The sequence below is a fragment of the Phyllostomus discolor genome, chromosome 3, assembly GCF_004126475.2.
Source record: "Phyllostomus discolor isolate MPI-MPIP mPhyDis1 chromosome 3, mPhyDis1.pri.v3, whole genome shotgun sequence".
NCBI lineage: Eukaryota > Metazoa > Chordata > Mammalia > Chiroptera > Phyllostomidae > Phyllostomus > Phyllostomus discolor.
The window spans coordinates 181,210,255-181,226,223 of NC_040905.2; the positions used below are offsets into that span (position 1 = coordinate 181,210,255).

At 46.6% G+C, this 15,969-nt stretch overlaps 1 protein-coding gene across 6 annotated transcripts in view; it reads left to right on the plus strand.

Moving 5' to 3' along the window:
- Positions 1-5,028: 5,028 nt before the first annotated feature.
- Positions 5,029-15,969, plus strand: part of DAPK1 (death associated protein kinase 1) — a 179,047-nt gene continuing 168,106 nt past the window's right edge. Inside the window, exons 1-2 of one of the 6 annotated variants that reach the window (XM_028508241.2) lie at positions 5,029-5,153; positions 6,273-6,442. In XM_028508241.2, the coding sequence (XP_028364042.1) occupies positions 6,381-6,442 (62 nt within the window). In that variant the 5' untranslated portion in view covers positions 5,029-5,153; positions 6,273-6,380. Of the gene's footprint in view, positions 5,154-5,223; positions 5,430-5,665; positions 6,055-6,272; positions 6,443-15,969 lie in introns of those variants that run through there. The other 5 variants (XM_028508222.2, XM_028508230.2, XM_028508216.2 and 2 more) reach the window with 5 other exon arrangements.

Consider the following 15,969-nt stretch of genomic DNA (forward strand, 5'->3'; position numbering starts at 1 on the left):
AACTCACTAGATGTGGTAAGCATAGATATGGAAGTTAACTATCTATTAACAACCTAATGAATAACCAATTTGGCCACATAGACAGCAAATATTCATGATGTAATATACACACAGGAGGCATGTGAGGCACTCAACATTCATTTGGTTTTCATTCACCACCCATTAGCAGTGCCCATTCTGGCCCCAAGAAATGCAAGTAAAACCATAGTTGCTCATGAGACTAATTGGTAATCTATAGCTACTAACCAGGCACACTTTCCCTTCTGTGCCTGGTTAGTAGCTATAGATTAGGTACTAACCAGGATGCTTCTTTTCCCAAGAGTTCTGCCCCTGGTGCTCTTCTTTTTAGTCCTGCATCCTGCTCTAAGGTGACCTCATCCGCTTTCATGCTCGAGAGTATACCCTGCTGTACACCAGAACCACCCTGTCTCTCCCATAGGTACCCATTTCCACTTGGACACCACTTAGATGCCCCATGGGCACCTCAAACTTCATGTCTCCAAGACATTTCCTCTCCCCCAAACAGCTTGTCCACCTGTGTTTCAACCTATGTGGCAGCAATATCTACCTAATCACTCCACCAAAAGTTTGGATATTGCCCTGCCTCTGTCCTTTTTCTTAAATACCAAGTCCTGCGATTCCTAGCTCCTTAAAGTATCTTATTGTTTCTCTCTACCCATCATCTCCCAGAATGTGCCAGGTTAGCATTAGTCAATGCTGGGTATTAAAGAGTCTTCAGAGTGATCACCCAGGTGTTGAGCATGATGAACAAGGCTGTCAAGATCTACCTTGGTTTACCTCTCCACGCTTATCCAAGCCGTGGGTGTGGTGGAAAAGACCCAACCTGTCTCTATTCTCACTTCTTGCCATTTCACTGTGTGTGCCCTTATTACTTACAGATGCCTGAATGAGCCATTATATTCCTCACATCTGTGATTTTAGCCTCATTCTTTTCCTCTATCTAGATGCCCTCATCTCCCATCCTCACCACCCCATCATCTACCATTTTTTCCTGCTCTTATTCTTCCTTCATATTTTTAACTAGGATGTCAGCTCCTCTAGGAAACTGTCCTGCAACCCTAGGCTCACTCTTATCATGACCCTCTATCCCTAGCCTTTATCTGAATTAAGTGCCCTCCCTCCAGGTTTCCATAGCAATCTGAGCTTCCTCTCTCATTACAGTCTCAGTCAGGGTCCCAGAAGAAAGAGATGGCACACTCAAATAAGGATGATTCAAGGAGGTGTGTGGAAACCATAGAAGATGGGGCAAGAACCCCAGGTTAGTAACAGTGGAGCTGGCACCAACTCTAGGTCCAAAGAGACAAGGACAGAGAGTGGTTACCAAAGCCTGGACAGAGAAAATCATGTAGAAGAGGTTACTTGGCAAGGAGCAATGACCGTGGCTTGACAATCACTGAGGCAACCTTACAGAGAGAAAAGCAGGAGAATTGCTATCCTGGCCTCATTCTCCTCCCTTCTACTTGACCTCATGCCAGAGTTCTCTACTGATCAGGAGCCAAAGGACAAGGAAATCAGTTAAAATAATCTTACAGCCCAGCCTGCTGATTTGCCAGGGTGGAGAAGGGTGGGTAGAAACCCAGAGAAGCAAATGGATTATGTCTGGCGCAATCACACTTTAATGGAATTGTCTCTTTGTTCATCGGTCTTCCTCATTAGACTGAGTTACCTGAGGACAGAGAATGTTCCTTTTATTTCTGCATCCTTGGCATCTAATACATACTAGAAAACAAATGCTTATTGATTGATTCAGAGGACATGGTGAATCAGACACTGCGTGAAGGACTGAACTTTCTGAACTTGGACTTTCTGGAATCCAGGGGAAAATGGAGAGCAGAGTGAGCTCTATAATTTTCATTGTCTGACAGAAAAAGCAACATTGTTTGGTTAGGAGAGGCGAGTTCTCTTAGCACTCATTGCTGGGAGGAACTGGAGCGTCATGGGGCCGCCTGTACAGGAGGCACTCAGTTACGTAACAGGCTATACTTGCACAGGGAAACCATAGGTGCAGAAACTTTCTCATGGGGCCATTTAAAAATATTAAACCTTAACAAAAGCCAAAGGCATGTTATTAAAAAGTAACCCAAAGGTGAACTGAGCTAATGTGGCTCACTTTGATTGATCTTAGAACATTTTGTCTCTTCAAAGTGATTGAGCCTTAGACTTCTAACCTGACCTCCAGTGCAGTTTGGATTCTGTCTTCTCTCACTGGCCCATAGATGAAAAGGACCAGCTGAGAAACTCAGATGCATCAAGGGGCGATGGATCCACTAGAGAGCAAAACCAGGGGCCCTGAATTCCACGTGGACTGGAGCCCTCTCTCTACCCGCTGCAAAACAGGTGCTGAGAACAAGAAATAATCCTTTAATGTGTCAAACCTCTGATATTTGTTGGGGTTTACAGCAGGAGGTATCTTAACCCTGACTGATACCAGATATAAGGTAATGTTCTAAATTCTATATTTGAGTCTATTTTAAATGCTATTACCCTGATTACGATAGTCTATCATCCATATTGTCTATTATTTTCATGGAAGCCCTTTCCAGCTTGAATCTCACACTTTCCGAGCTATTGTATTGCTGTCTTCCATGTGAGAGATGTCCCTTGGGGCCTTTCTTGCTTGGTACATGATGGAAAATGTAACACCAACATTCTGTGTATTTTATACAAGACGTACAGAGTCTTGTTGCATGCACTATCTTTTTAGATTCTTCCAACAACTCTGAGGAATATGCAAGGGTCTATTATTGTCCCCATTTTGCAGGTGATGAAACTGAGACTAAGAAGTTTAAGTAAAAAGTGGAAAAACAACTAATTTACAGAGTTATTTGAGGATTAAGCGAGAGAATAATTTAGTTGGCCTGGAACTTGGTACATGTTACAAGTTTTCTTTGTGATTTTCTTGTAAGTTGTCTACTGGTGTGTAGCAAACCACCCAGAAATAATAACTTAAGACAATAACAATCATTTATTCTGCATACAGAACTTGGGCTGTAAAGACACAAATAGCTGAGGTTGGGAGCTGGAACAGCTGGCTTCCTTCTCTCTTCCTGTGATATCTCCACTCAGCAGCCCCTGGGTAACCATGGCAGCTGAGGACTTCCAGAGTGAGTGGAGAGAGCGAGAAAGTGTATGTTCAAAAGTGAGAGAAAGAGACAAACAGACAGGTAGAAACTCTCACACCTTAGGACCTAGCCTTGGAAGGACATTATACTGTGTCACTTCTACCACATTTTCTTAGAAGCAAGCCATCAAGACCGACTCACATTCATGGGAAGGGGAAGTAGAATGAATTTACTTCTTGACTGAGTTTTTCTGTGTGTTTTTCAACTACCACACTTTCCTTCTCTAAAATGCTTGCCTAAATTAGCACAGACGTGAAGCTCAGAGGTAAGAGAAGTGACACAGCCAAGGTCATTCAGCTGTTAAATGGCTCTACCAATACTAAATCCAATGCCGTGATTTCCAAGCCCAAGCTCTTTTTCACTACCCCAGAAAATCTGTGTTCGGCATGCCAGCTAGGGTAGGGAAGACCTGCTGGTGCCCAAATGGAGCCAGTACTTTCCATTGCCTTGAAAAACACATGCATCTATTTTGCAGGGAAAAATATTACCCATGAAGCAGCCACCCATAGCACTTTCCAAGTTCCTCACAAGCATCTGTGTTTTCATCCCCCCCCAGATGTATTCATTTACATTTCCTCCAGATGAATCACTTTTTGGTTATTTTTTACTATTTCTCACCTTCCCAGATCCTTTTGTATTAATTCTTAAACCCACCACTTAGATTCCTGCCACCTCCCAATTTAGAACCATCACTTCATTCTGTCTGATGAACCTGTGCCCTTCCTGTGGGCCATTAAATGGAACATTCTCTGAGAGAAGGGTGTGCCATAAAGCCTGAGGGGCATTTTTCTTCCCCCGAGAGATTAAAATCTCTAAGGCTGGAAATTCCTGTTGAACCAAAGAGAGCTTAAATCATTCCATTTTAGAAAACCTGGGAATGTGGACAATGCTGTGGATCTGAAATCTCAGAGGTCTCACACATCAGTTTTCCTTCTTCTAGGCAGCAGGTCAACGCCCTGGGGGGCTTTCTAGGGGATCCCTAGAGGGAGTCCCTATGGGGGAGCCATCCTTTCTGTTTCCCACGGCCGAAGGCCTGGTGGAAACATGGGGGATGAAGTCCAGAGAATGGATGAGGGGTCTCCATAGATAGGGCTTCTGTGTGTAGGTAGCTCAGCTCTCAGAAATACACCACCAGCCACACTGGTGCTTTTATATTTTCTAATAGCCATATTTAAAAAAATGTTTTCAATGAAATTAATGTTAATAATATAGTTTATTTAACCCAATATGCCTGAAATACTATCATTTGAACATATAGTTAATGTAAAAATATTTATGCAATATTTTTTATCCTTGTTTTCATACTGTCATGGAATCCAATGTGTATTTCATTCACACTTATTGCACACCTCATTTGGGACTAGCCATATTTCAACTCATCAATAGCCAATATAGTATTGGGCAGCACACATACACCCTTGGTTCCCGCTGCTTCATTGGGCCCGAGATCTCGACCCGTTTTTCTCTGGCTGCATACCTTCTTATAGTCGGTATCAGCTCAAACACCTCTCCTGGAGAGGAACTCCATCTACTGCGGGCCCCCTCCCTTCTCGTCATTCTCTATACCGCTATCCTCTTTTATTGTCTCAATAGCAGTGGTCTCCTGAAAACAAATCTTATTTATTTGCTTACATCTGCTCCACCAGAATGTAAATTTCACGGGGGCAGGACATTTTTTTTTTTTAAACGTATTTTTTGGTCTTGGTGATTTTCCCGTGGCGAGCACCGTTCCTGGCACACAGCCGGCGATCACTTTTGTGGGACGCAGGAATCGCATTTCTCTGGAACCCAGCGGAAGGGGGCAGGGTAGCGACGTGTCACAGGTGGGACGCCCACGTTGCGCGCGGCTGCGCCCGATCCCCTCGCGGCGTGGGTGTGGGGTGAGTGGGTGTGTGCAGAGTGTGCAGGGTGTGCGCGGTAGAGCGCGCCAGCGAGTCCGAGCACTGAGCAGAGAGGAGCTGGGAGCGCGGCTCTCAAACCGCAGCGCCGGCCGGGCTGGGGCGCTTAGAGGTGGGTGGGCCGTGCCGCTTGCCCGCCCGCGGGGTCCCCATTGGTCGCTTGCGGGCCGCCCTCCGCCCGGAAGCCGGTGAGGAGCCGAAGGGCTGCTCTGGAGCCGGGGTGGGAGAGCCCGGCAGAGCAGACGCCGGGGCGGACGCTGGGGATCCGCGCTCCCGAGTCGCTCCCTCCCTGCGCTCCCGCCACCGCCCCGCTCGTCTCCGGCGCTGGCGCCTGCGGTCGGCCTCCAGCAGTGCTCCGGAGGGACCCGGGTAGCTCCCGGGCGCCCGGGTGAGTGACCGCGGGCGGCTCCGGGGGTCCTCCAGGGCCCCGACGCCGCTCTTGCTTTCGTGGCCGCAGCGCGGCGGGGTTTGCTGGGGTAGCACCCGGGGCCACCGGGAAGGCCAAGCCGGGGAAACTTGGCTGCCGGGAGAAGTGGGATCACAGCCAGGAGGCGCCCCCAGCCCCGCGGGCTGGGTGGGAACAGGTGGCGCGGGCCCGGCCGAGCGCTTTGTGTCGCCGCGCGGAGACCAGTAGCGGGCGGCCGCGCCTCCCTCGGCCGCTCCCTTCGCTCCCGTGCTCCCCCGGGCGGCCGCGCGCCGGGTCGGCGGGGTAACGGAGCGGGAATCGCCAGGAATGTGCCTCTAGGGACTGCCTGGCTCGAGGGAGGAGAGGGGGTGGCCGTGGAGGTGCGGGAGCGGAGGGGTGACGGGGGCTGCACCGCCGCTGCTGTTGGAGAGTGATGCTTCCAGCCAGGCGCGTTCAGCCCGGGCTGGGGCTTCATTCTTCTGCGGCGCCCCTGGAGGTGGATGGGGAGCTGGGTGGGCGTGTGTGCAGAGAAAGGGGAGGCCAGTCACTTCCGGAGCTGGTCGTTATCAGTGCAGAGCTGCCTGCTTTCGGGGACGCGGACCTTGGGGTGCGTTTGTGCCCTTCCTCAGCGCGCCGGCGATGGGGGTCTGGGGGCGTCCGTGGCCCTGTTTTAACAAAGGGTGCTTCTTTCCACCTGGTGGGAGGGGCAGCTCCAGAGAAGTGGTTCTTCAGCGAGCGGGTCTTAGCCCTGGGTAGGCTTACTTCCTTTTGGGGTTGTCATTTTATTAGTCTTAATTGCCTCCCCCCCCCCCCTCTTTCTTTAAGGACTGGAGACTGATGCACGAGGAACCCATGGAGGCGCAGGAGCGGTGGTGATGGTTTGGGAAGCGGAGCTGAAGTGCGCTGGGCTTTGGTGAGGCGTGACAGTTTATCATGACCGTGTTCAGGCAGGAAAACGTGGATGATTACTACGACACCGGCGAGGAACTTGGCAGGTACAGGAGGTTCTTAGAGGCGCTCGCTACTGGATTATGGGAATGCATAACGTTGGGGGCAGTGGGCGGTGAACAAATGCAGTTGGAATCAGGCGTCTCCCTCACCCTTCCAGGAGATTCGCAAACTGTAGAGAAGAGAGTTACCCAGTAAGGGCTAGGGGCCGAAAATAAACCATGAACTCCAAAGGTCTGGGGGTGGACAACAGTTTCAGCTTTATATTATGATGCAAAGTATTGATCAAGACCCCTGGACAAGAACAGATTGAATTGCCTATAGTTCTCTACTCAGCTTTGCCTAACCACAGGAGGCAACCGCTAGGATCTAATTGCAACTGGAGTTAGCCCTTGTGTGTGATTCAAACAGAGAATACGAAGTAATTAATAGGCTTTTTAAGTCTTCATTCTTTCCCTCCTGAATTTTCAGAGTAACATGCCCAAGTATTGTGCGCTACATGGAGACTTGCCAGAGGTTGATGTCAGGCTTCGATTTTGAAACTGACTCAAACCAAGACCTTAATTACTCAGTTGGTGTTCGTGGTGGCTTTGGTTTCATTCCTAATGGTAAATTTTTAACAAATCAATGAGTGCGAGTCTAATACGGCTATCTGGATTCAGAGTCTGTTCCATTGCCATGGGAGTTGTGATTCCGAGTGTAAAGTCTTTCAGTTTCTAGGTGGACAAACAACTGTTTCTTTGGGGGCATCCAAAGCCTGCACTGGTTTCCCCTTGCCCGGGTGTCTGACAGGATGTGTTGGTCCCCCATCTAACTTCAGTAGAAAATCCCCATTTTGACACCCACTTTTATAAATTCGACATATGAAATCTGGCTGCAGTATATTTGTATTGTGAGTAAAGTAGGCAAAAGGATCTCTAAACAAATGGAACGGAAAGTATGTATTGACTTACACTTGATATCAAAATGTGTATTTTTCCATATACACCTGATGTCCTGCTTCCTTTTTGGGAAAAGGAAATTTACAAACACCGCACCCTAGATTGCCTAATGAGAATTACGAAAGTCGAGCTTAACTAAAATTTTTTTATGAATTCAGAAAACAGTGCAGAATGCAAGCAGTTTTTTCAAAAGTTGCTGTAACCATGAATCTCTGTTTATGTTTGGTATTCACTGAGAACATCACTGGCTTTGGAGTTGCATACAGTGTCTGGGAGATTTACTGAGTCAGGAAATCAGAAGGAAAGCTCCCAACAATCATGTTTCACGGATATGTTTAAGGTTTACAAGTACGTGATTGAAATACCTGTTTTAACTAGAATTAAGTTACTTCATCCCTGTGGGTTTCAGCAGGATGAGTGACCTATGAAGTTTTTCTTTGGAAGTAGGGGAACAGTGGGGAAAGATGTATTTTAATTCTGTGTGTGCAGTGGGGCCCGATTATATAAATTGTCTTACAGAGAAATGATGGCTTCATAGATTAGGCACACTGACCTTGTTTTCATTAAGATCTTTTGGTAGAGATATATGAGAAGAAACAAACGAGGCCTCCCTGTGGCTGGCACGGGGAGTTTGTGATCTCTGTGACGTGGGTGTGATGACGTGCCCTCTGCCTCTGCGCTGAAAAGTGGTTTGCGGATTCGTCACTCACATTTCGCTTTGATTCTGCTCTGTCTGCATTTCTGTGTGTAACTTTCTCCCCGCTGTCCAAGGATAACTGACGAATTGTTTCTTGAATAATTTCATATCTGTGACCTGCGGCTTTGAAGGAAGTGCTCTGAAAATTGAGAGTTGGGATTTCTTTTTAAAGGAATGTATACGTGCCCATCTAGCTGCTCTTTCTTTTGGTTTTGCCTAAAAATGGATTAAATGGTTGGTTCTGTGAAGTGTTTTTTTCAAGTCCCATGGTTTTCATGTCTGCCTTGGAAACGGCCGCCTCCTGGCAACAAGTCCCGATATAAGGCAGACAAGATGCTGCTTCCCATGTCCCTGAGAGAAGATTGGGAGTGGAGGCAGGGGTTCGGTGGCAGAAAGTGGAAATGGGCAGGTATTTAACACAAACACAAGGTTGTCCTAAGCAGTGAATTATACACAGACCAACATCTAGGAATTAAGACTTTAGCTACCTGTAATAATCAGTAATCTAAGTAAGAGCTACTCACTTTATAAATGTGCCGAGACAAGGTCCACAGCTAGAGGAGGGAAGATAGGTTTTTAAACAAGTAGAATAGTATTGTTATTTTACTTCTAGGAAAATAGAGGGTATGTGTGTAGGAGGATGACTGTGTGGGCGTGTCTGTGTGTCTGAGTCTCTGTCTGTCCATGTAGGTTAGTGTGTGTCTGTTTGTACTGCCCCAGACTGCTGTAAGAGCTTGCTCTGAACTCTAAAGAACTTCATAAAGCATGATTACTGCTGTAGTGATAGAGCAGGCAGCCCAATGGGCAGAAAGCCTGCCCCCAAATCAGCCCTGCAGCTTGCTAGATTTATAACCTGGAACAGGTCTCTTACCCTCTCTTGACCCTCAGGATCTTCATCTGAAAAATGAGAGGCCTAGTGATCATTTCATGGCTGTTATGAAAACCAAGTCACCTAACGCATGTAAAGGTATTTTATCAGCAGTAAAGAGTTAAACAAATATAGATATCATCTGCAGGACTGGCCAAGATGTGTGGGTGTTCTAAGCAGGCTAATAACTTGGCCTGCAACTCAATATTCTTTTAGTATCTGCTGACCAATTTGGGGAAGAGAGGCCCTGTGGGAAAAGGGACATGGGGAGACCCATTGCTGCCAGTGCTGGGCCGCACCACTCTGATTCTAAGTAATGCGCTGCTCCCCGGCCTCGAACTTGTGCACCTTCAGAGTGGAAACAAGGCCCTGCTGTGAAGGGTGTCATCTTTCGAAGACGGTGAAGTGACCATGCGTACTGACTCCAGCAGGCCCTTTGGGGTCTCACCCTCTATCTCAGGGGGTGGAACAAAGAACTGCCTCTGCCACAGGCAATGGTCAATGAGAGGAGTTTTCATAAAAGCAGATTTCTCCATCTGCTGTTACACTTGAGTTGTTTGAGTGCCCCAGCTTGCCTTAGCATCTCTTATCAGTTGGCACTTGGGGCAACTGCAGGCTGGCTTGTCCCACCATTGGGCTCCAGTTACACCCTTGGCTGTGGTTCAGCCTAACCTGTGAACTTTCTGGGCACCTCTCTGAACACTGCTGTCCTGAGGGCCTGGACTTCTTCCCTATTCTGCTGTCTGACCTTACATGATCCTAAGACCTGGGTCCCACCTCCTGAGTTAATGTATCCACGATGCTTTCTCCCTTTCAGGAGCGAAATGACTTGCAGTCTGCAATACTCCTTTGGTCCATGACCACAGACTGCTGGATGCTGCGCCCCATCCTTGTAGCTATCCTCAAAAGTTTTTACAGGTGGTCTTTTCCTTATTATCCTTGTAGCTAGCTGAAAAGTTCTTACAGGTGGTCTTTTCTCACCAGGGTGTGTAGTGTGCTGCATAATGCTAGGCAACGTTTAACTGATGCCTGAATGAGTTAAGCAGATTGGCAGGTGCAATGTTGAGACCAGGATGAGGATTGAAGATGCAGTGGTGGTGCAGATGCTGATGCTGATGCTGATAGAGAGGCGGTATCCATGTGGTTCACCCACAGCACACTCATTTGGAAAGTGGGGAGACACCTAGTTCTGCAGGATGTTGTTAGAATTGGAGACAGTGGCTACAGACATCTGACACATAGTCACTACCTAAGATTACTTTTAATTACCTGTTTTTCCTATCACAGCATTTACCACATTGCCTAATCAGTAGTTGTTTGATTACCTGCTTTCCCCACAGGTTGTCACAGACTGGTGACCTTGGATCGCATTCCATTTTTAGCTCTAATGCCTAATTAGATGTGTGACATTAGGTGCTCAATAAATGCTTGCTGATTAAAGGAATGGATTAATATATGGAAGGTATATGCATCTCAATAAATGATGACTCTGGTGGAAATGAGCTTAGGACATGGAAGGCTGCAGCTTTAGAAATAAAAGCTTCTTTGCTTTTGCTTTCTATGTGACTGAACACTAATGTGCACTGCAGCCAAAATTTCAAGCACAAGATCAGTTTAAACAAAACAAGGTGGAGCATTAAATATTTTACATTGGTTTGGAGGGCTGCTAGAAGCTAGCAATTCAAATTTAAACCATTTTCATTTTGGCATAAAAACCCATAGGCATTGTAACTGAAGCAAGAAATGGTAAGAAGCCCTGGCAGTCCGAGGACACCCTCCCATTGGATGACCGGGGACTGCAGGAGTGCGTCCCAAGAACTCTGGCTTTCCTGTGCGGGTGGAAGGAGGAGAGACGTCCCCCCATGGGAAATGCGGGCCTACGAGGCTGCCCAGTGAGAGCATCCTGCACGACTGTGCTGAGTGGAATTTCTCTCTTTCCCTTTCTGCTCCATGGGCCCCCAGAACTTTCCTCTGATCAGAAAGGCTGCAGGGTTTTAGAGAGATGAAGCTCAAATATATGTATTAGAGGTAACAGTGGTTGTTAAATTCTCTCCATTTTCGGAAGGTCTAATGATGGTCTTCTAGGGCGTGGAGGAGGGCATGATGATGGTAGAGGGTGATGGTTTGCTTGCTTGCTAGCACTGGGAACGTGTCTCTGGACCACTCATGGGCATAATTTAAGTCCCATGAGGCCAGGAACTTAGGGGGTCAAGGGCCTTAGTGATGGAAAAACCAAGGAGCATTGAGGCTGACTTCCTGGTCTCTTCTGTGTCCTTTATCATAAACTCGTGTCTTACTCAGCCACTTCAGCACCTAAAGGCCTTATAATATCATCACATCCTTGCAAAGCTGTGAAAACCCCACACTAAGCTTACAGAGATGGATGCTCAAATGGATTTCACTAATTACACATAGGGATTATATCGGGAGAGGTGACATTGTCAGACATGTTCTCTGGTCTCCAGCAAAGTTGTAAGTCCTTGAAGGCATAGACCATTTCCTTCCTGGTGGGTTGAGGGACGGAAGGGGCGTGCTGTGAGGCACAGATACGTGCTGCTGGGCTCCTTTGGAGGGGGTGTGGTCTGAGCCACTTGGGTGACAGGACTGAGACTACTTTGCCTGCCCTGGTTTCCTGCCGGGATGTGTGTTGGGAATGTTATGAACGTTCACCCTGAATCCTAGTCAACTGCGGTGTGTGCCTGACCTGACCAGGCTTGGTGATCCCAGCGGTCAACGTGTGGGCCTTCTTCCCCACTTTCAAAGAGAAAACGCCAGGAAGTCTGTCCTTAGTAGAAACTTTTTTTTTTTAATTTTTTTTTAATTTTTACTTTTTTTTGCATTCATCTTTATTTCTTTTTTTTTAAGATTTTACTTATTTTTAGAGAGGGAAGGGAGAGAGAAAGAGAGCGAGAGAGAGAGAGAGAGAGAGAGAGAGAGAGAGAGAAACATCAATGTGCGGTTGCTGGGGGGTCATGTCCTGCAACCCAGGCATGTACCCTGGCTGGGAATCAAACCTGCGACACTTTGGTTCGCAGCCTGCGCTCAATCCACTGAGCTACGCCAGCCAGGGCAGAAACTTATTTTTGACCAAGAAAAAAAAAAGAAAGCCTCCTCCTGGTGGAGGGGAGGAGCTTCTGTTGGTGAGGGGCCCTTAGACCTCTAGACCTAGAAGAAGCCGGAGTGATCAGCGCGCTCCCTTCTCATGTCCCCCGGCGGCGGACGCTCGGTCTGGCCGGGGGTCTTTCTCAAGCAGCTGGTGAGCCGGCAGCAAGAGAGGGACCCAGCACCGCAGGCTGGCCGTTTCATTTTGTTCTCTGCACTCCTTAGTATTTGGTAATTTTTTTCTTTTTGGAGTCCAAATAAAGTTGCTCTTGAAGAGAGGCGATTTGGTCAGCCATTTTAACATCTACATGGGATTGGATGATTAGAAGTAACTGGTGCCATTCCACGGGAGGTTTTCCTTTCACCCCAGCAGAGGCTGACCCTTTGACCTCAGAATTCTCAGGGCTACTCTCTTTTTCCAAACGGCTTGCGTCCCGGTTGTGAACGGTGTTAGCGTGCAGCATAATTTTACCCAAGTCCCGGAGTTAATAGTTTAGCTTTTCAAAAAGTTCACAGCACACTTTTATTATTCTTTAACCTTTAAGTAATGTAATGTGTAAGAGTCTAGGCTCTGCCTAGCAGGCCACCCCCTAAGTGACAGCTTCTCATTTCATGAAGCAACACTAGTCTGGTTTGAGGTGGGTGTGTGATTGTTTGAGACTATGTGAAAGGTAATACTTAAGTGTTTTGCTTTGGTTTGTTGTGTTAAATTATCAAAACAGAATGCATTGTCTTCCAGCCTTGAAGGAGATTACATGGAGCTATAATTATTTATAATAAATCCAATTTATCACTTTGTCAACATTCTAAATGAATTCCTTTAAATATGCAGTTAGGAGAGGGGAGAAAAGATTGACATTTGGTTTTTCTACACCATTTAACTAAAATGGGTTTAAAATAGCTTTGCCTAACTGGTAAATTTTTCTTAAGTAAAACAAGAAGTCTGGTATACCCCAGTTCTATGTTTAATGTGCTGGGGGTGGTGAGGAATTTTACAATGAAAAGGTCCAAAACCTGACAGTGTGTGTCTCATTTTCAAACCCAGTCCAAAACAAAACGAAACGAGACAGTCATGTGCTAGTAACCGATCTGCAGTGAGAGCTGACCGGCTGGTCCTCAGTGACCTGTTTGTCACGTCTGTCTTTTGTAAGTGACGTTGAGAGCTAGTGTGGCTTACAGATCACGCTGTGGTCACCTAAGTATAACGTTGCCTACCTCTGAGAGGTGGCCGTGGGGTTTTCCCCTTGTGTTCTACTTGTCGGCATTTCTACTGGGAGCTTGAGTTTTATTCAATAACGTCAAGTATATTCAGAGACATCCGGACGGTAGGGGAACGGGGGAATGTTGTTGATTTTTTTTCTCTTTATAAACACATTCAACTTTGGATGAAAAACATAATGTTTGAACAAATGAATGCTGTAAATTTCTGATCACTGGTGTTGGAAAAGTTCATACTGATGGTGCTTATAGTCAGAAGCCTGGTGGGTTTTGGATGGGAAATTGAGCTCTGAATATGGACTCTTTGGGGACATAATTTTTTTTTTGGCTGTCAAAACTGTCTGATTATTCTTATTAAGATAAAATGTGATGATGATGAATGTGGCTGGTTTTTAAATATCTCAAGTACAATTGATATGGTACGTTTTCACCTTCAAGGAAGGAGTTGATTTCCATTTTTCCCCATTGTTGAATAGTTCTTTCCACAGTTCATTGTTAGAAAATGGTACCTTTGAAACCACGCAGACTTTCCTTTTTAACTTAAAAAGAGTGCCAGGATTTTTAAGCCTTTACTTTGATCTTTCACGCTCTTGTTCCTGCCCCCCACCCCCCGCCCCAGTATAGAATTTTCCAGTTGAAAAAGCCATGTAGGGAAGTAATCAGTGCCCTGCCCCTGTGGTCCCATCACGAAAAGGATTAGATGTCCCTGAGTTTCCTGTCTCTGCGTCTGCCTGGCAGCTCCTATGTCTGTCTATCACAGGCTGTGTGTGCAGGGGGGTGGCTGTGACTTAGGTGATTCAGGGAAGAGTGACAGAGGGGTATGTTGGGACCAAGAGGGAGTGGCCTGAGAGAGAAGAGGTCAGTAGTTGGCACTGATTCAGTTCTAATGTTTCCATTCTCCTCTGAGGACTTCTTCTAAATCTGTGTAGAGCTCAATGTTTTTTTCTTTCGCCATCTGTGGTTTATGGGTAAGCAGCGGAAATGTGTATCTCTGGGAAAGTGATGAAAGGCTGCAACCTTTTGAGTGTAATATTTAATAGGCTGGGAGTTACAAGCTGCTTCACGTTAGAGAAACAAAGCCATGGCACTGTGGGTACAAGGATCCTGTAGAGGACAGACTTCTAACAGCTCACTGCTGACGTCCGAGACGCCAAATCGCACTTGATATGCAGGGGAGCTGTCCTTAGAAATTTGGTAAGCCCAAAAGCTCTGAGAGGATATTTGCTCTCTTACAAACACTCTTTTATTGGTCTATAAATCAGTATAATTGAAAGCAGAGCCTGCCAGGAGTTTCCGCTGTACACCTGGCACGTGAATATACAAAGTCGTCTTTCTGAGTGCTATCTCTGCCACTCAGGGTATCCAGGATCAGCATGCGAACCGCTGTTAGTGAAGCCGGAAACTTCCACTGGGTTGGTCCTCAGCGCCTCCTCTGGCTTCAGATAGTCAGGGGTCTGTTTCCTGCCCCACCACAGCTTGGAGTAGTACGTTTCCTGGCTTGTATACTCCTGGCTTGGAGTATATAGGCGGTGCATTGGCACCAGCGTGTATAGAGCCGGGCCTGGCTGGCATAAGGCATTGCTGCTTTTTTCTTGCTGACATCACTTTTCCCACATTGTGCAGTCGGAGTGAAGTGGAATCCTCCTCACCTGTCATCCTGTTCAGTGGTCAACCTGTAAGATGACTGGTGGGGGCTCTGTTCTTCGCATTTCTTTGCACTGTATTTCAAACTGGCATCAGGATGGATGGGAGATATTAACCGTCTTTACACTGAGAGTTGGTAGGGTTTGCTCCAAGCACCATCACCCAGTCCCCCTCACGTAGAGCTTTAGGCAGGAACTCAGTCATTTGGGAGAGGAAGTGAATGAGTACAAGTGGAATCTTTTCCAGGAGAAAGTGTTATCAGCCTGTGTTTTCCTCCCCGCCTCTCCTTTGGCACAGAGACATAGGTGTGCTGGCTAACATGGCCGTGGACAGGCGAGGCAAGCCTGCAGTGGTGTGGAAGTCCCTCAGTTTTGCCTAATGTGAGTTGGGCACCAAATGAGTATATTCTGTTTATGACTATTACTAATTAATGTGGACCAAACTTTGCAGGCTTCATTTTCAGAAGCAATATTCTCCTTAATGCAGATAATTTTGAAAAATTATCTTCACTAGAGAGAAATTTTAACCTGGAGAAATAAGCAAATATGAAATGACCTGGCCAGTTTCAACCCACAGCCTTCTCCCAGGCATGTGCGTTGGGAAGGTTCTCTCTTAGTTCTTTCTTCCTTTAACAGTTTGGATTAAGTAACTGGCCGCTTTGTATTCTTTTACAGCTGCTTTATGCATGTAATTCTGGGATCCCCTTAGGGCTTGCAAGTTTTCTGTGAGTAAGAGAACATGGCTTTTTGTGTCTTTTATGTTAGGTGGGAGTAATGGAAGCACACAGTAGGCCTTGTTTGTTTGCCTTATGAAGATTATGTATCCAGAAATGAGAGTATGTTGAGAGCTTTGAACTCAAATTCCTGACTCCACAATGTACTTACTGTTGCTTTGGGAAAGTCGCTTGACTTCTGAGACTCATTTTTCCCATCTGCAGAATGGGGACCATGATTATACTTACATCAAGGTCATTGGGAGGTTGTGTGTAATGAAGTGCTTGGCCCAATAGGCACACAGTAAGTGCTCAAGGAGTGGTGGCTTTTAAACATGACGGAAAGAATGGGACAGACAGCAAGAGGTAGGGACTGTATAACATACTTCTGA